This window comes from Pteronotus mesoamericanus, unplaced genomic scaffold (assembly GCF_021234165.1).
Source record: "Pteronotus mesoamericanus isolate MK-2021 breed Mesoamerican mustached bat unplaced genomic scaffold, CSHL_Meso_final contig_64, whole genome shotgun sequence".
Lineage (NCBI taxonomy): Eukaryota > Metazoa > Chordata > Mammalia > Chiroptera > Mormoopidae > Pteronotus > Pteronotus mesoamericanus.
Window position 1 is genome coordinate 3,440,879 of NW_026555224.1, and position 19,403 is coordinate 3,460,281.

At 52.4% G+C, this 19,403-nt stretch overlaps 2 protein-coding genes across 3 annotated transcripts in view; one reads left to right on the forward strand and one right to left on the reverse strand.

Annotated features, from left to right (window-relative positions):
- The window catches only part of COG7 (component of oligomeric golgi complex 7), a 77,574-nt gene extending 72,379 nt beyond the window's left edge, over positions 1–5,195 (forward strand). The window contains exons 16-17 of the mRNA XM_054580901.1: positions 2,194–2,337; positions 4,800–5,195. Of these exons, the coding sequence (XP_054436876.1) occupies positions 2,194–2,337; positions 4,800–4,966 (311 nt within the window). The 3' untranslated portion in view covers positions 4,967–5,195. The remainder of the gene's footprint in view (positions 1–2,193; positions 2,338–4,799) is intronic.
- Positions 5,196–9,854: 4,659 nt separating this feature from the next.
- Positions 9,855–19,403, reverse strand: part of SCNN1B (sodium channel epithelial 1 subunit beta) — a 60,638-nt gene continuing 51,089 nt past the window's right edge. For both annotated transcript variants that reach the window (XM_054580957.1, XM_054580956.1), the window contains exons 5-13: positions 17,846–17,949; positions 15,866–16,029; positions 15,433–15,540; positions 13,829–13,946; positions 12,640–12,715; positions 12,489–12,546; positions 11,771–11,832; positions 10,529–10,604; positions 9,855–10,291 (exon numbers count right to left, since the gene is read on the reverse strand). In XM_054580957.1, coding sequence (XP_054436932.1) covers positions 9,914–10,291; positions 10,529–10,604; positions 11,771–11,832; positions 12,489–12,546; positions 12,640–12,715; positions 13,829–13,946; positions 15,433–15,540; positions 15,866–16,029; positions 17,846–17,949 — 1,144 coding nt within the window. In that variant the 3' untranslated portion in view covers positions 9,855–9,913. The remainder of the gene's footprint in view (positions 10,292–10,528; positions 10,605–11,770; positions 11,833–12,488; positions 12,547–12,639; positions 12,716–13,828; positions 13,947–15,432; positions 15,541–15,865; positions 16,030–17,845; positions 17,950–19,403) is intronic.

Sequence of the window (19,403 nt, forward strand, 5' to 3'; positions counted from 1 at the left end):
ATCTGGCTTCAAGAATGGCTTCTGGTTTCATATATTCCATCACATTCTTTGCTAGAGTATTTAAATCAAACCCCAGTCGTCACCCTATTTCACCCATAAATATTTCGTTTATGTGTCTCTTATTGGTAAGGGTTAAATTCAGGTTCAAATTCTTCGGCAAAAAGATGTGGTGCTGTAGTTATCGTGTGTTGCCTCAGACCTGGAAGCATATAACATCTCGCTGTCCCTACAAACAGGTATATGTAGGTTAATGAGCATGTAATTGTTTTCATTCACTCACTCAGTTTGGAAACGTTTATTAATCGTTTGCTGTGTGAGAGGCACTTCGTTGGGCATAAACTCCAGCTATAAAGTAAGATTGTTACAACAGTCAAAAACATCACTACCACCAGAAGCCAATCTGTATATTTATATCCTTGTTTTTTCTCTCTCTATACTTTTTATTATGAAGATTTCCAACCATATAGAAAAGAATCACACAGTGAACATGTGTATATAATCTGAGGATTTCTAGCATTTTAACAAAGCAAGTTTTCAGAGCCAGATGGTGAACAGCCAGTGGGAACTTTCTGGCTTACTTAGGTAAATGGCTTTTTCTAAACAGTGTGATAAGTAGAAGGGAGTTTTAAGTCTTTGTGAGTCTTATTCCCATGAGGAAATTGAACTTTGGGAATCTTGAAGTGGCGTTTGGGAGGGTCACATGTGAATGGTGGATTCTGGAGGCTCATGTGCAGGCCAGCTCCTGTCTCTGCTCTGCATGCCCTCTTCCCTCATCCCCCTACCACATGTGGGCTGCACTCCCGCGGAGGTGCCGCCGCTGCCCTGGATTTGTGATTCTGGGTTGAGGATGAACGTGCTGCCTGGTGTGGGGCTGGGCTCTGTGGAGGATCTCCTGCTCTCCAGGACCCGGGTTATGGTCTGGATGGTCAGGCTCCAGGTGGGTCATCTCATGGGCAGGTGCAGTCTTTCCAGTGAGCTGCTGTACGTGTGGCTGGACCATTCCCAAAGTCCAGTGCAAAGGCACAAATGTTGGTGAGCCCAGTTTTCCATCTGCCTGGCCTTTTAACACCCTCCTTAACATTTCTTTTCTCTCCTTCATTGTCTGTTTTGCTTCCATTTCCTGGTTCTTTTTTATCCCCCAGTCCTTAAAAACATATATATTTTATTTTATTTATTTTTAGAGAGAGGGGAAGGGAAGGAGAAAGAGGGAGAGAAACCTCCATCGGCTGCCTCTTGCACGTCCCCAACCGGGGACCAGGCCACAACCCAGGCATGTGCCCTCACTGGGAATTGAACTGGCGACCTTTTGCTTTATGGGATGACACTTGACCAACTGAGCCACACCGGTTAGGGCCCATTTCCTGTTTCTTGTTCTCATCCTCTGATTCATGAGTCTTGCCTGCTTGAAAACCTTGGTGGCCCCTAGAACCTAGAACAAAAAATCCAAACCTCTCTCTGGTCTGACATTGGGGACCCTTCTTAGTCTGTCCAGTAAGTACTCGTGGCCTCATTTCCTCTCTTGTGTCTTGGGCCCCCACATGGTCATGCTCCAACCACTCAGAAGGACGTTTTTCTTAATTTTTTAAAAATAATTTTTCTGATTAACTGTCTGCTGCCCTGAGCTGGTGAAGGGGACATATGAGAGACTGTTGTCCCGCATGCCTTTCTCTTCATGTGAGATAAACAGGGCCATCTCACACGTGCTCTGTGCACTGAGGGTACTGTTTAGAACAATTCTTGTGCTTTCTGCCCGGATGCTATTTTTCCTTATGTGCATTTGGCCAACCGACCATCTGTCCAAGGGAAGCACCGATACTTGCTCCCGGTTTGGGGCTCTGGTGTCTCTGAGTGTGCCTTGCTGCACTGCTGATGTTGCTGTGTTGAGGGCCTTTCTCCCTTGGCCAGACAGGGCATGAAAGGGCAGGGTCACCCAGCATAAGCACCCAGAGCAGTATCGAACCCATTGGGGACTCCTTTTCTAAGCCCTCATTATCCTTAGTTCATACCGGTTGACCCAAGATGTAATTGTTCTGTTCCCTGTGTCTCCCACAGAGACTAGTAAGCACCTTGGCGTGCTTATGCATAGAGTACCTGCCGTGTGCCAGCTTACCCAGAAGGACTCCATGAAAGCTATTGGTGATGGGCTTTTCCTGAGCAGGTTCTGTGGTTTTTGGTGACTGTCTCCCTTTGCAGGGGATGAATTATCTGAGCTGGACAACATGGCTGACAACTGGCTGGGCTCGATCGCCAGAGCCACGATGCAGACCTACTGTGACGTGATCCTGCAGATCCCTGAGCTTACCCCGCACTCCACCAAGCAGCTGGCCACAGACATCGGTGGGTACCCTGGGACAGGCGCTAGGAGGGACAGCCCTGGCCCATGGTGACTGCCAGTCCCTTTCCTCTAAGAGTCTCCTCCTAGGTCTCCTCCGAATGTCAACTTTGGATTTGGCTCTGAGGCTTGTTAAAATGCAGATGATTCTCCAGGCCTTGCCCCCAGAGTTTCTGAATTAATAAGTCTGGGTTGAAACCCAGTCATCTGTATTTTGGAAAGTGTCTCAGGGTATTCTGAAAGGCTGCTGAGGCTGAGAACATTAAGGGAAGTTTCAGTGAGGTGAGAAATGACTGATGCAGACTTGTGTTATGCTGCCTTGCCCGGCCTGGCCTGCTCCTTTTGTATAACAGTCTCCCAAACTAATATTGGTTAAGCTCTTTCTATGCACCAGGTATGCCAGGTGCTGAGCCAAGCACTTACACCCTTTGCCTTATGCAATCTTCAAACTCTCCTATAAGGTCGCTGCTCTTGCCTCCATCATGCTGATAAGAAACAGAGGCACAAAGCGGTTGTGTAATGAGGCCACCTGGAATCCTAGAATACCTGCCTGCCTCCCAGGGCAGAGAGGCATGTGCCCACCTGCTCCTGCTGGCACTCATCTGTGGAAGTGGTGCTCTGAGGCTGGGTGCTGTGGGCAGGTGGCCAGGAATGTCCTCTGTCTCTTGGTATCATTCCACTGACTCACCTGTGGCAGCTCTTGGGGTGCTCAGGGGACAGGGTGGAGGGGGTCTTAAAGATCAGCTCCTTGGGGACCCAACAGAGCTCTGACCTGGATGTCCCCAGGGCCAGGCCAAGCCTCTTCTTTTGCTGAAGAAGAAATAGAAATGAGAACCTTTCCTCTGGGCCCCAGAGCAGTTAGTGGTGGAGCCAGACCTGGAACCCAGCCTCCCTGGTCCCCTGAGCAGTGTGTACTTGGTAGTGAGCTCTCAGCAGTCACAAAGGGGTAGCAGCTTTGTGTCATTTCACTGGGCATGTGGTCAGAGAAGAGAGATGAGATTCCTGGGCTCCTTGGTGTTCCCTGTCAGTACAGCAGGAGCACTGAACAGAAAACTGGCCAGAACTAGGGAGCCAAGTGAGATGTGGGCCTGCCCCTACATTTCAGTTGCTCACAATTTTTCTCCGTCCCTGTTAAGCTTCCTCCTGATCCATCCATTTCTCCTTAAGTGTTGACTGAGCATCTGCTATGTTCTGGCCTCAGTGCTAGGAAATGGAATGTAGACAGTTTCTGTGCTACTGCATTTATATGTGGGGAGTGTGCTTGTGCTTAGGGGCTGGGAAGAGACGGCCGAGGTGTGAAGCTCAAGCTGTAGCACGATAGAGATGGGTGAGGTCTGTGGCAGTGTATTGCTCCTTAAAGACATTCAAATTCAATGTTAACAGAAATCTCAAACCATTCTGCTGCCCAAACACAAAATGTTATGGTGGGCCATGGGCTTCTAATTTGCAGCTTCTGGCTTGCAGGCAAGTGGAGCTCAGTTTTATGGTTAAGCTTGTGCAGGAGGCAGGTGCCTGATGAATGGTGGCGCCCTTTCTGGGAAGCAGCTTCCCCTGAGTTGGGTCAGAGAAGAAAATACAGGGAAGCTGCAGGACATGACTGGAGCTCTGGTCTGCCTGGGAGAAGAGATTAACCTGGGCAGAAATTAGAAAGCAAGGAGGGACCTTCTGGGTGCTGCTGTCTTCTAGACCTTTCAAACAGGAATGAGGTGGAATGCTCCCTTAGGTTTGTTGTTGCCCAGGAAGGAGGAAGGAAAGGCAGCGCCCATTGATCTGTCACCTACAGCACCTCAAGTGCCTTCATGGCCTTTGTCTTAACACTCAGCCTGGTGGGTGTTAGGTGCATTAGCAGATGGGAGTGGGGACACAGAGAGGCTGACGGACTTCCCCAAGGTCTCCCTGTCCTTAGATCCTGGTCTCCTTTACTCTGCTAGTGTTGCCCAAGCTGCCAGGTACGCAAGCGTTCTGGGACCCTCTCAGAGAATCTGATCAATGTGGTCTGAAGGTGGGCTCAGGGATCTGTTGTTAACTAGTATTCCGGCGGGTCATCTGGGAAGTGTGGGAACCTGCACTGTATTAGGCCCCCCACCACTCCCAGCATTGACCTTGTCTTCGTGGTGGAGGTTCTACTGGGAAGACTTTGATAACTGCTGTGATGAGCTTATTGATCTGTAGAACCCAAGGGAACAGTGCAGCTGACTGGGGAGCGGGGCTGAGAACCCAGGAGTCCCCAGTGGGAGCTTCTGGATGTTGCTGGTCCTTTATTAGGTTGGAATTCCTGGACTGGGTTCGAACTCACATTCAGGTCTGACCCTCTTGGGAAAAACCTCAGAGTAAAGGCCGCCTGCTGAGGACAGAGTGGCATACATGGCATTTGGAGCTTGGGGTAGCATCCCCGTTTCTTACTTAGTGGAGGTCTTGTGGGTCCTGTCCTGCCTGGTGCTGAGTCTATCTGTCCCCCTCCCCACAGACTACCTGATAAATGTGATGGATGCCCTGGGCCTGCAGCCCTCCCGGGCCCTCCAGAACGTTGGGACGCTCCTGAAGACCAAGCCTGAGGACTACAGACAGGTCAGCAAAGGCCTGCCCCGGCGCCTCGCCACCACAGTGGCCGCCATGCGGAGTGTGGACTGCTGACTCCACACCTGGCCAAGAGGCGGGCCAGGCTGGGCTTCTGGGGTCACGGAGGCTCTCTAGAATGGCTTCGCTCTAAAACTGCCCAGGATTGGGCAGAATCGGCTTTAAAGACTTTCATTTGTAATTTCAAAAAAAAAATAGTTGTAAATTAGAGGTATATTATTTATCAGGGAGGAATTTTCAGATGATTTTTTAAAATGATGCAGTCTTGAAAATGGAATTATTAAATACAGTGAAATGCAAGAATGTTGTTTTCTTTCCTCTTTCCTTAGTGAATGTTTGGGTCCTTGCTCTGCACCATGCTCTATGCACTGGGGATGCTGTCAATGAGAAAGGGAAGGAGGGAGAATCAGCAGGTAACCGGCAAAGATAACTTGAGATCTCAGGGAACTAGAGGGCATCAGGGCAGAAGGCAGCCTGGGGTAAGATGGGTGGGCAACCCTGAGACCTAAAGGATAAGAGACACAGTGAAGAAAGTGACAGCAGGAGTGTTCAGGTAGAAGGAACAGTGCAGACCCAGCCTGGGGCACATCCACAGCCAGCAGGGGGAAGCAGGAAGTGAAGTGGGGTCAGAGAGGAAGAGGAGCTGGTCACAGAGGGTCCTGTGGGCAGTTGTGAGTGTGAGGACTTTGTTTTTCCTTTTCCTTTTTTTAAAGCTCATAGATGGTGCAGATTCTGTCTTTTTTTGCCTATAGCTTCTGTATCTGTTAAAGAGTATACTTGGCTACAACAGAGTAATGTAGTTTGAGCAATTTAAACAAATAGGAGTTGACTTTTTTCAGTAATAAGATATCAAATGGTGGCAGCCTTGGACACTGATTCAGTGTCTGGATGACCATTACCAGCCTCTCTGTAACCAGGATATTTCCCACAGAGCAGCTCCTGCAACTACCAGGGCGCGGCTGAGTGATTCTGTCCCTTCCACTATGGAGGCAGAAGTCTTCCTAGAAGCGCTGCCAACTTTCTTCCAGGCCTCATTGACCATTTGCTTGGTCACCAGGTGTTCCCCCAACTGCAACCGAGTTTGGGTAGGTGGGGACAGGACAGGCTCCCTGAGGGTTTCCGACCTTGGCACTAGCAATGTTTGGGCTGGACAGCTCTTTGTCATGAGGGCTGGCCTGTGCACAGTAGATGTTTACAACACCCCTGGCCTCCCCCGAATAGGTGCTGGAGGTATTCCCCTACTTGTGACAGCCAGCAAGTCTGCAGATACTGCCCAAGGACCAAAATCACCTCCAGTAGAGAAACCCTGGCTTAGACCACTCAGGGTTTATTGCTTGGGCTGGCTGTTACATCCCTGAACAGGCTGGGTTTTGTTAGTGAAGGAGAGGGGAGGGCAGCGGTGTCTTGCAGGGTCTTGTTGGAACTGGATGTGTGCTGTGCTCACAGGACTGTGCACCTTTCCTTCTCTCACCTACGCCTTCCAACAGCCTTGGAGGCAGGAAATATGGTCCCCATTCTACACACAAAGGAACTGAGGTTTGGAGAAGTCTAGGGGACTTGCCTGGAGTCACTCAGCTACCACATGGCAGGGTTGGGGTTGCAGCAAGCCTGGCGACTGACACCTGCGCTCCTAACCGACGGGGGGGAGGCACACAGCAAGGCACCGAATCCCAGCGGGGACATCTTGCTTGTCTCTTGAGTGGCTCTGGCCAGTCCAGGGCCTCTCAGGGACTAGCCCCACCAGGGGGCCAGGATAGCATCTCACTGGGTTGCCCAAGGGTTCTGGCACATTCTGTTCTTGTAGCCTTGGAACCAGTTTACTGGTGCTGGAACAGCATCCGCTGTGACCCCGGACCAAGAAAAGTATTTTGGTTTCTTCTGTGGTGGGTCCCAGACTGTGCCTGGCAGGGCTTGAGCCTGGCTCCTGCCTTAGTGAAGGGAGGGCCAGAAACCCGGGGGTGCCATGTGCTGCCCTGAAGTGGAAACCTGTGGTGATCTCTGTGCCGGTGTCCATGAGAGCCACTGGGCTTTGAGTCCCAGCTTCGCCACCTCCCAGCCTTGTGACCTTGGGAAAGGCACTTCACTGAGCCTCATTTCATAATGTGAAGAACAGGGGCCTAGCAGTCCCTAACGCACAGGGCTATTAGAAAAGCCATTGAGATATGGTGGGGGGCCACGGCACACAGTACATACAACCTACCTTCCCTTTGTGGTGGAAGTGGGAGTTACGATTTCCTGGGCAATTTGGGTCCTGTCAGCCTAATTTTTGAGCCCTGAAAGGCTGACAGGACCCAGGGTGAGAATGGGACGGTGTGTCTCCCTGCATCTGCCTGACCTAGAGCCTGCCCTCAGACATGGCCCTCAGTGCTTCGCTGAGGGAAGGAAGCGCAGCCGATGCCCACCATCTCCTGGGCCTGCCTGGTCTTGCTCCTATAAGCAGCTCTAGGGGAAGGAAGCACCCTTCCCACTCCTGCTTCAAGATGTCTCTGAACATAGCCTCTCGGGTGTTTGTAAGGGACTGCCCACCATGGGTTCACCCCAGGCTGACCAGGCAGCAAGCATCTCCCACCCCGGACACAGTGATCAGTTCAGAGTGAGCCTGTGGCCCAGGCTGATCCAAATGAGCCTCTTTGTCAGGGCTTTTGCTGGGATGCTGTGAAGGAGGAGCCTTCTTCTCACTGTGGCTGGCTGAGCTGAGGGAATGGAGCCTGGGACCAGGCAGGGGCAGGGTGGGGAGAGTGGCACATGGAGAGAACCTGTTTGAGAGCAACGTCCATATAGAAGAATATAAAGCCAGTAGCTGGAGAAACCACCAGATCTAGGTGAACCCCTGGGTACAGCCATGCCCCAAGTCCCTGGACTTTAATTACAGGAACCCATGTGTTCCCTTTTTAACTTAAGTAAGTTAAAATTAACTTGTGACCCATGAGCTGGCAAAGGAACTAGATAATTACTGCTCTGCCTGTCCCAGAGCATTAGATGAGACAATGACTATGAAAGCCCTAGGTTCTATGAGGGACTGGTATTCTTATGATCACTGGCAGCAAGAGGATGAGGCTGGAGTCTCACCTTTATCACTTACTAGAATAATAGTGATCTTGAGTACCTTACTTTACCTCTCTGATCCCCAATTTATTTACCTGTAAAATGGGATGATAATATTCCCAATGGATATGAGAATTAAATGAAGTATGACTTATAAAGTACTTGGCCTGGTGCCTGGCATGTGGTAAGAGCTTGATACAATATAGCCATTGTTTAATAACAAATGATAATAGTGTGGTGACAACAACCACTCCTGAAAATAGTAGTCATAGTAGTAAATACAGTGACTACCAAGAGCTGTGACTCCAGCCTGCAGACTTGCCAGGCCCAGAGCTGGGAAACCCGGCTTTCCCCAGGCCCTCCCCAATCTATCTTTGGCAGTTGCTGCCTTTGGCCAGAGTGGCACAAAGTCTGGGGCACCTCTTTTCTCCAAGGTGCCACCTTGGACACTTAATTGGAGGCCTGCTTGCTTGCTTTTCAGGCCAAGGACCCCAGCCTCAGACCAGCAGCAGGGCTGGGCCTTTAACACCAGGCTCTAAAGCCAGGGTTCCTTCACCACCGGGACCAGCAGGTGACAGAAGGGCCCTGCAGCTGCCACCAGTCTGCTCCTGCTGGACCCATTTTCCTTAATAAGAGCTCCCTGACCTCTGTGGGAGCCACAAAGTTTGCCATAATCAGCAATCAAAAATACAGGATGCTCAGTTAAATTTGAATTTCAGGAAAACTATAGTTATTAGATTTATATATGCCAAATATTACATGAACAAATTTCTACTAAAAAATGAATTTGTCATTTATCTGAAATTCACGTTTACCCTGGCAGCCTGTATTCTATCTGGCACCCTTAGGAACCGTGTCCCTTCCACCTGGAAACACGTGATTCCACTGGGGACCAGCTGGCCTCCAGTGTGGGCAGGGTCTGACCAATGCAAGCAGCCCACACAGCTGGCTGCACTGACTGGTTCAGAGGCAGGCATATGACCCAATCAGTGACCAATGAGTCTGCCTGGGAGCTTGCGGCGACAGCCGGGGAGGAGGGGAGCTCTCCCAGCCGTGTTTGCTGAGTTTGGAGTTGATCTTCTCGGCTGCGATGTGGCCACAGCCTACCTGGGAAAGCAGAGACAGACCAAGGCATCTTGTCAGCTGCTGGAGTCTCAGGCAGCCAGAGGGTTCTTCCTCCCCTCTCTGCCTTCCTCACTCTCTGTCCTCACCACCCAAAGAAGCAAGTTGGGTGGCATTAAGAAAGTCATAAAGCCACTGCTTTGGGGACAACTGGACAGGGACTTTGTCCCCCGCGTGGGGCCTTTCCTTGGCCAGGCCCTGCTCTCAAGCCAGCATGGATGTCCTTGCACTCCAGAAACGCATGAGGGCACTTTGGCTGCCCCATTAGATGAAGAACAAAGCTCGACTCAGTGTTTTCTACTTTTATTTTCTAGAATAAAACATGTACCGCCTGGCAGCCTCCCACCCCCGCCTGATGCTCTCCCTGCTCAGCACAACCAGTGCCCTCATGAGTCCCATCCACAGAGGCCAGCCAAGGCCAGGAAGGAAAAGACCACAGGCCTGGGGACTGAACAAGCATTATGTGCCTGATTTTTCATCTCTGCAGCAGATAGTGACTGGCACTGGACGGGAATAGCCTGCCCCAAGGGGAGGGTGCTCTTGGGTCTCCAGGGGCTGGCTCGGGATATCCCAGGCCAAGGCTCAGGTTGGGTTGGGGGTGGGCATAAATCAAATGAGGACACAATCCCCATATTTGTACCAGCACTGTGACCCTATGGAGCCCATAGTCTGGGATTAGCTAGGAGCTACTGGCCTCTCTAGAGAGACATGGACTCTGGACTGGGGTGCCTATCATCCCAGCCCTTGGGAGAGAGTGCAATAAAGTGAGGCCCTGGGCACTGGCCTCGCTTCTCAGGTCTGAGCTCTTCGGCTGCTCAGGGTGGGCAGGGACAGGGTCTAGATGGCATCGTCCTCACTGTCAGACTCGATGTCCAATGGCTGCAGACGTAGGGAGTCATAGTTGGGGGGTGGGGTGCCTGGGATGGGCAAGGTCTGCTCATTGGGGTAGGCCCCAGGGTTGGGGCCATGGTTGACTGTGTCAGACTGGAAGGCAAAGTTGGTGTGAGCCTCTACCAGCTCAGCCACGGTGGGTGGTGGGCCGGCGTAGCAAGCCTGAGACCGTCTCTGCCGTAGGCTCTTGGAGAAGGCCACCAGCTTGATGACGGTGATCCAAACAAAGTCGATGATGATCTCTGCAAACTCGATGAGGCACAGCACTGAGCCTCCCATCCAGAAGCCAAACTGGCCACCCAGATTTGAGAGCAACCAGACAATCTGTGGAGAGCAGGCAGCTAAGACTCTGGTAGAGATGGGAGTCAGGCAACAAGTTCCTGCCTGAAACCCAGCCTCCTGGATTCCTGTGAGGTGTATTGATTACTGGGAAGGGGAAAGGGTGACCATCTCAACCCAGGGAAACAATGTGTTAGAGGCCTTCCTAATTTGTCTGTGGGGCTGGGGACCCTCCTGCCCCTCAGGGTGCAAGGTAAAGGTGTCAGGAGCCCCCAAACTCACATTATTAGCTGCCGACTCCTCAATGGTACGATAGTTGAATTCTTGGAAGAAGATGTTGAGCTTCACAATTCCCTTCCTGCAGGAAGCAGCAAGGACTGATGCCCTTTGCCCCCCCCCCACACACACACAGAAAAGGCAACAGAGGGGCTGCCCCAACCCTCCTCTGCTTGAGCTTCTCACAGACGCACTGCCATGGGTGGTGAGGTCCAAACAAGAGCCAACAGTGCTGCCCTTCTTGGCTGCTGTGTGCTTTGGGCCACAAAGGGCATCTGCCTAGTACCCATCCTGTGGGCCCCTTTCTGAACCAGCTCCCTAAGGGATACTCTGGCCAGAGACAGCCCCTGAGCACTCCCCCCACCACCAGGATGGTCCAGCCCATAAGCGGTAGACTCTGCAGAGAGTCCTAAGCTTGACCCTCTGGCAGGAAACCTGTGGCAGAGAGAAGAGTGGCCAAGTGGGCTTCCCTCTTATATCTGATGGTCCTCAGAAAGGCTAAGCTCTCTCATGTCTGGGCTTCTGCATGGACATTTTTGTCTATTTGCTTTGAACAATTCTTACACTTGGAGAGCTAGCTCAAGTGCCACCTCCCTTATGTCTTTGGCAGATGGTGTCTCCTTCCTGCTATGCTTCCACAGGGAGGGTCTGCTACAGATTTGCATCACCATAAACTCTGATCTCATCTCTCTATCTTGTAGATTCAGGTTTTCTGACAGTGTGGACCTTGTGTCTTTGTGCTCAGTGTATGTTTGTTGTGAATAAATGGAAAGATGAATGAATAGAGGATGGGTAGGTGGATGGATGAGTGGAATAATGGAAGGATGGATAATGGAGGGATAAATGGGTGGAAGATTAGAAAGATAGATGATGTTTGGATGGATGGATGAATAGGTGGATGGGTAGAAGACTTGACAGGATGGATGGGTGGATGAATAGATAGAAGATTGGAAGGATGGATGATGGATAGAAGGATGGATGGATGGATGGATGGATGGATGGATGGATGGATGGGTGTATGAACAGGTGATAGATAGAGGACAGGCTCTCCTTTAGGAAGTGGTAGACCTGTGTCCCTGTGGCTGGCTCCTCTTTCACTCCCAGTGCTTCCTCTTCCAGGCTTGCTCCTGGATCTGACCACTGTGAGAAAGTGTCTGAGGAGCTGCACTATGTCCAAACTCCTCTCCTGTGACTCTCGTTCCTGCCTTTTTCTTCCTTCCTCAGCCCTGCCCTGAACTCCAGGCTTACCTGCTCAAAGTGATATTGGTGCTTTGGTCCCGCTCCTGAGACAGGACATGGAAAATCCAGTCCTGCAACCCAAGAAGGCAGTTAAAAAAAATGGCATCTGCTGTATTCCCTCCCAACCATGGACCCTGCTCCCTTTGGGGGACAGACTACAGCCCTGTATCTTCCTGAAGCCCTCTGGGGACCATGTGTTGGGATGGGAAAGAGAAGGAAGGTAATAGTGTACAATGTGGCCGCTCTTATGGGGAGAAGGCACTCAAGTCTCCAGACTCTTCCCATACGGCTCAGCCACCCTCTGCTAGTTCTTTCCCACCTCTGGCCCTTGCTCTGCCTGGGCCCTCCTCCGCAACCCTACCCAGGGTTGGCTCAGCTCTATCCTCTGATTTCAGCAAAAGTGTCACAATTTTGGGGAGTCCTTCCCCCAGTTACTCTCATCATCTGGTTTACTTCCTACACAATCATTATCACACTTTGAAATGATCTTGTTTCTCTGTAGGCTGTCTCTCTGACTAGAATGTAAGCACTGTAAGGACAAAGGACTATGTCTGTCTGGTTCGCTGCTGTGTCCCCAGCACAGTGCCTAGGGGTGGAAGGAAAGGGGGAGAGAAGAGGGAGGAAGGAGCACCCTCTCCAAAGTCTCAAGCAGCCTGCAGACCCAGGCCCAGAACAGGCCCCAGCCCAAGGATAGGTGGCTAGGAGCTTGGCCACACCACTACCTCACCTCAGAGGCTTCAGAAGGCCAGTCGGCCATCGAGATGGTCATCTTGTACTGGGTGTCACTGGAAGAGAGAAGGCAGGCCTGTGGCTGTCCCACCCTGCAGTGTGCATACCGCCCTGCTCCACAGACCCCGCTGAGCCCATGCTGCACTCACTTGCAGGACTCCTTGCACATCTTGATGCAGGTCTCCCTCTGGCCCAAGCTCCTGCGCAGCTCTGAGTAGCAATAAACTGAGCAGGAGAGGGGTGGGGCAGAGAATTTGAGCTTTTGAGCCTTTGAGCTTCTGGCTGCCCTCTGCCCTCCTGGCCCTGGGCCACCTAAGGTCTCTGACTGGGGTGGCGGGTGTGAGGGGGAGAATTGTCTCAATCCGAAGCCCCTGTCATTGAGAACCATCCATCCCTCCACCCCCATCTTGTGCCATTTTGCCTCGGCCTGGCCTGGGGGATCCTCTCCCCAAACATCCAGGCTCAGCTCAGCAGGGTCAAGGCAGCTTCCTTTTGCTTGTCATCCTCATTCCTAGTAGGGACCAGAGTGACAGGGTTGTGTTGAAGGGGTGGGTGGTTACAAGAGATACAGTTTTTCCCTCTTGTTCTCCACATTTTCCTGGTTTGAAGAAGTGGTAGAACTCTCTCTGTTGCGTACAACATCCTTGGGTGTTTGGACTCTGGGCCATTAGGACTCCAGCTCAATGTGAGCCCTGCAGGGGCCTCTCCTCCTACTGTGGCTTCAGGTTTCGAGACCTTGGAGGCCACCTCCCTCTCCCCTCGCCCCAGCACACCACAGAGAGACCAGGTGAGCTCACACAGGCACGGACACAGTGCTGAGGCTGATACATGTGGCCTTGTGCATGCACACACACTCATATGTACACACAAACCAGTGGGCACAAACGCAGACAATGGAGGCATGGACTAGTCCATGAACACAGGTTCAGACGGGCACTGCAGTCCTGAGTGCGGCACCTCATCGAGGCACGCACACATACATGCCCTTTCACACGTGTGTGTGGGAAAACACAAATGCACGTACATGTGTGCCCTCACTAGAGTTGCATACCCAGGCCCACACAGGTGAGGGTGTTTACACATGGCACACAGGCAGAATCACTCCCACACAGGTGCAGTTTAAGTGTACAAGTCATGGAGTCAAAGTGTGAATGGGAGCTGGGTTCTCCTGAGAGGGGTGCCTGGGAGGGAGGGGCTGTGGACTGTGCATGTGGCTGAGCAAGCCCGGGTACACCCCTGGGCCCTGTTGAGGGCATGGAACCACGCCTCTCCCTGGCAGGCAGAGCCTTGGTGGATAGTGGCAGGCCGGTTAGGGTGCCAATGGCTGGTCCCACTCACCCCAGTCAGGGAACTCCTGGTTGTTGCAGTACTTCTTTCCCTGGGGCAGCGGGTATAGGTAGTGGCCACAGCTGCAGTTATGGATCATGTGCTCTTGGAAGCATGAGCGAATACAGGCCTGGGACAGGGGGCAGGGAGACCACACACATAGACCAGTGATGCCCCTCCCCGGCCCCAGCACGGGGCCCAGGGTCCTTAGTTCCCTGGGCCCAGGGAGCTGGAGGGGCCAGAAGAGGTGTCCCTCCAGTTGAGAAGTGGTGCTGAGGTGACCAGGGTGCATCTCCGGTCCTTCCCTCTACCTGTTCCTTGCAGAGAGATTCAGACCAGGTCCCACTGTTCAGATGACTTGGGAAGGGGTGGCTTGTTCCAAATTCTAAAGCTAGCACTTGGATAAAGAGCATCTGTTTCGAGCCCTTTACACAGAAAGGCCCAGGAGGGCAGTTCTGAGGGAGTCGGGCAGGCTGGCTCCAAGTGCCTTTGTCCTGGAGGGACCCACTCAGGGACTGCAAGGAGAGGCTGATTCCTGAAAGGCCAGTGCTGACAGAAGAGGACGAGAGCGGCAGCGCGTCCTCTGGGAGGGGTGCCTGGGAGAAGAGTGGGCTCAGCACCCTGGGCATGCAGGTGATGAATTCCTGTTCATACTGTCTTTTCAGGTCATTCCAACCTGTTTTCAGTCCACTCAGAGACCTACTATGTGTGTGGCAGCCAGTTATTAACCTCGGGGTCTCAGTTTACTCATGGCAGAACGGGGCGACAGTTGCCCTGTTGGCTGAGGTTGGAAGGGCTAGGCTTGGCCTCTGTAAGTGCTTGGTCTGGAGCAAGAAATCAGGTGGCAGGCAGAGGACATGCACAGCCGGGAAGAGCAGAGCTGGGGAGGAAGGCCAGGGAGTTGACGAGGAGCTCGGACTTCGGGCAAGTATACTGGGTTCTTCCAGACCTCTTGTCTCAACTGGGAAGCAGGTGTCCCCTGCAGCCCCATGACTGAGGCTGGGGTAGGGCAGGGTGGGGTGGACAGAGCACGTGACCAGGGCCTAGGTCTTTGCCAAGGTCTCTGGCCAGAGTGGTTATTGCACTGAAAGAAGCAAGAGGTTTTCCTGGAAAGGGGTCTTTGGTGGCTGGGGCCTGATGCTTCTGTGTCCTCCTCCTTTCTCCCCACCTCCCTACACTGTCCCCCGAGAAAAGGTGACCAAACCAGCCGGGCAATGTGTGGGTGGATGGAGTCAGCTGGATGGGGTGAGCAGGCAGGTGGGCATGGGGGAGGGTTTTCCTGTGACTAAGGCAAAAGGGAGGGCCACCCCGCGATTGCAGCACTTGGACATGGAGGGGGGCCCTGGGCTGTCCCCTTTTTGTGCCTCAGTTCTTATATCTGCCAAGGCAGACTGGACTGGGAGAGGAGTCTGTCCCTGTCACTGAGGCTGGGTCTGGGGACATGCCCCCTGGCTGCAGCAAAGAGGTGTGAGGCCAGACACAAAGAGGGACTTTGCCAATAAACTGACTTCCCGAGTAAATCGCCTTTTGAGGACCATTTCTCCCAGAGACCTAAGCCTCGGGCCGGATGACACAGATGGGGTGCTACGGGCACAAGGCCTGCACTGTCACCCTACCTGGATCGAGTAGGTGGTGTTGTAGTCCCTGTAGAGGTTTTGGATGGGGACGTCAGAGCCGTTCACAGTGCACTGGCTGTAGGGTTTGCCCTTTCTCTCCAGTTTGTCCTATGTCCAGAAAGGGTGTTTGTGGGACCCCTGGTCAACCCTAGGAAACTCCTCTGCCCCTGCCTCCCATGGAGCATGTGGGTCTAGGAGTTCTGAAAGGGGATGGAGAGCAGTAGGCCCCAGCAGGTGCCGGGGTGCTTGTCTCCCCCCAGAGTGTGTCTGCCCGGGCGGGGTCCAGCCAGAGGGCAGGGCAGGAGTGGACCGTGAGGGAAGGCCAGGGCTTCAAGAGGCCTAATCCCCTCCTCTCAGGCCACGGTAAGGTGGTGCTAGGCAGGTCAGCTTCCACCCTCACCCCCCTCGGGCTTCCCTGGGGCTGCGACCATACCACCAGCACCCCGATGGATGTCTCCGTCCCTGACATGGCATAGATGCCCTCGTCTTTGACGAAGGGGTATGACCTCTGCTCATGCAGCAGCAGCCGGGCCCCGGCCGTGGACGTGAGGAAGGGCACATAATCTTCCTGGCCTATGTCCAGGATCAACTTCAGGCCTGCGGGGAAGGGACACCAAGGCCTGTCTGAACTCACTCCCCGAAGCTGAAGGGAGACCCACGCCCCACTTGTCCACACCCCCTCCATCCAAGGGGTCCCCGAGGGCCTGCCCAAGAAGTTGGCTCCATTTTGTGAAAACTGGAACCCTTGTCTTCTCTATGGCCCCATCCTAGTCCACGCTACCCTCACCTCTGCCCAGGGCTCCTCTTGCTTCCCCAGCCCACACAGCAGGTAGATCTAGGGACATGCACCATGTGGCTCTACCTCACCTCACACGGGTCCTTGTTCTCTCCATTCAATCCCCCTTAGCTCCTGTGCACCTTCCTGATGCTGGACCTTCGGGAATGCTCTTTCCACCCTCACACTTCACCTAGGAAATCCTGCTCTTCCTGCAGATCTCAGCCCAGTGTCACTTCCTCCAGAAGCCTCCCCTGACTACCTAAATTAGGTCTCAGGGTCTTTGTTATACCCTCTCCCAGCTCCGGGACTTTCCTTCCTAGAACCTGCCTCACTCATGTGACTGACTCTTCTTTTCTTGTCTCTCTTTCTTCCCAACTCAACTGTTCTGTTATGGAGGGCAGAGACCACACCTGATATTTTGTGCACCATAGGACTATGCTAGGTGCTTAGGATAGTAAGGCTGGTGTTTCTTTAGCATTTGCTATATGCTGGGCTAAGTGATTTTTTATACACAATCTCACTGGTGCTCTGAAGATACATATGAGGTAGGTACTGTTATCGTCCCCAGCTTCCAGATGAGGAAACTGAGGCGCAGAGAGGTGAAGGGACTTGTCTGAGGTCACCCAGTGAGAAAGTGGGGTTGCTGAGGTCCTAATACAGGTAGCTGGGCTTCTTATTTCTAATCTGCTGCCCCTTATGGGAGCTGGTCCGCACCTCTCTGAGGCACAGTGTGTTTAGGGGCACAGGGCTGGGGGAAGGGCAGTAAGCCCACTCTGTCCCCTTGACCAGGAGCCCCTGATGGCTACTGAATGACAACCTGCCTCTTGTTGGTTGGTTGGGGCAGGCTGACCCTGAGAGGGGAGGAAGGCTTTGCTCCTACCTGTGCTCATAGCCTGAAAGCCACAGACATCCTGAGTCCACCAGCTTGTCCCTGAGACAGGCCAACATAGCTGCCTCTGTCACTGACCACCTCCCACCTCCTCATGCCCACCTGCTCTTTTTGTTCTCTCTTGGTCTGTGTGATTTGCTCTATGAACTGCATAGGGATGAGCCTGAGTCAGGGCTGCCATGTGTTAGCCAGCTGGTCTTGGGCGAGTTACTAAAACTCCTCAGGATCCGGCACATACTGAGAATTACTGCTTGCAGGGCACTGTGGTAAGCAGTTCACCTCACCTGACTTGCGTCTCAGTGACTCAAGTGAGGTATACACTGTATTCCATGCTACTGTAGGCCACCTTTGAATGGGGAAATCAAGGCTCTGAAAAGTTAGATCTTGAGCTCAGGATCACCCACCAAGTAAATGAATGGTGGAGCTGGGATTTCATCAGACATACGAGCTTGAGCCCTAACCACTACACTCTACTGCTCTGAATTCTCATTTTGCTCATTCTCAAAGTGGATACATGGTCGCTACCCCAGGGATTTACAGGTGTGGGATAAGAAAATGGCTGAGAAGACCCCTGGGCCAGCCTCCCTGCACACAGGACGGGCTTCCCAAGGTTGCTCTTCCTCATGCCGAGTCTATCTACTCCAGATCCTACCCTTCAATGCTTGATGGTAATTTGGTCTTTCAGTCCCACATGGTGGGGAGGTTAAAGCCTTATGGTTCTGGCCCCAGGAGGAATCAAAACTTACCGAACTCAACTCCAGGGTTGGCAGAAGGGAGTGCTTTCTCGGTCATGCCCCAGTTGAAGATGTAACAGTTGCCATAATCAGGGTGGAAGAGGGAGGTGAAGTTCCTGAAAGAAATACTAGCAGCTGCAGAGCAGGGCCCAACGTGGCCAGTGCCCCAACCCCGACTGGGCACTGTCCAGGGCTCATGGTGGGGACAGCGGGCAGCTGCTCCCTGCCCTTCGCTTACTGCTCAGAGGGCCCAGAAAGGGACAGGTGAGCAACAGGTCATCTGTCCATCCCTTGTACCTGAGCACAAGCCAGAGAGATTCCCAGACTCCCTTGGGAAAGAGGGGAGAAGAGAGTCTCTCTGGGGTTGGGCTCAGGCTTTCTGTCTTAGCCAGGAATTACGAAAAAGAAGTTACTTTCATGTTTTTGAGGCAGTGTAGTAAGAAGCTAGGGAAATTCCTTGACAGGTGGAATAAGGGAAACCGAGACAAAATAATTAAACAAGGCCAGACAGTTTGAGCAATTGACAGCCAGCTAGTGAATCACACTTTTTTTTTCTTCCTTAACCAAGGACACTTAGGAGCAAATGGTTTACACATTCCAGACTGACCTCAGTGCCTCTTTCTTGATGACATTTTTTAAAAATGGAATGAACCAGAAAATAACCCTGGCCCCTCTATACACACATTTTGATGAATCAAATATTGAAGGACACACCTGGAAAGCTGATGAGTGTTCTGTTAAGACCCTCCCCTGAGGCCTCCCCTAGGATTCCTGTCCGCCAAAGAAAGATAAAAAGCCTCAAGACAAAAAGCTCATGGTGTTCTGGCTAGGGCACACCCACGGCTTGTATCTCTGCTCTCTTTCTCCTGAACTCTAAGGGTCCCTGTGGGTCTTGCAACCAGGGGATCTGTGGGCAGTGGCAGCTCATTCCAGGTTAACCCCCTGAACTTGTCTTCAAGGCCCTCTTTTTTCTCTGACTTCCCAGGGAGCTGTCAGCAACTAGACCTTGGCTCAGTTCTTTCCTTTATGTTTCTAAAAAGTCAAAACAGCCCCCACCTTGGCTCTCTCCTGTTTCTTCTTCTATCCTAAGTCCTTCCTTTGTCTGACTGTCTCCGGTTTAATACACTCTCAAAATCACCTGGACTCATGAAATCTTTCCTGCATGGAGTCAAGGACCCGCACACTACTGGCCAGCCAGAGGCAGACCTGCTCCAGGCCAGGTCCCCATCTGGTGACATTTTCATGTCTCATCTACAGAGTCTTGTAAACCATTTAGTAGGTTAAACTGTGCCCCCCAAAAGATATGTCCATGTCCTAAGGCCAGAGACCTGTGAATGTGAACTTATTTGGAAAAGGAGTCTTTGAAGATGTAATTAAGAATCTTGAGACGAGATCAGCCTGGAATATCTGGGTGGTCCTAAATCCAATCACAATTATTCTTACAAGAGACAGGAGAAGAGAAGATACTGATGCAGAGAAGCCCTGTGAAGATGAAGCAGAGGTTGGGGTGATGCAGCCCCCGCCCAGGAATGCCTGCAGCCCTGGGCAGCTGGGAGAGGCAGGAAGGACC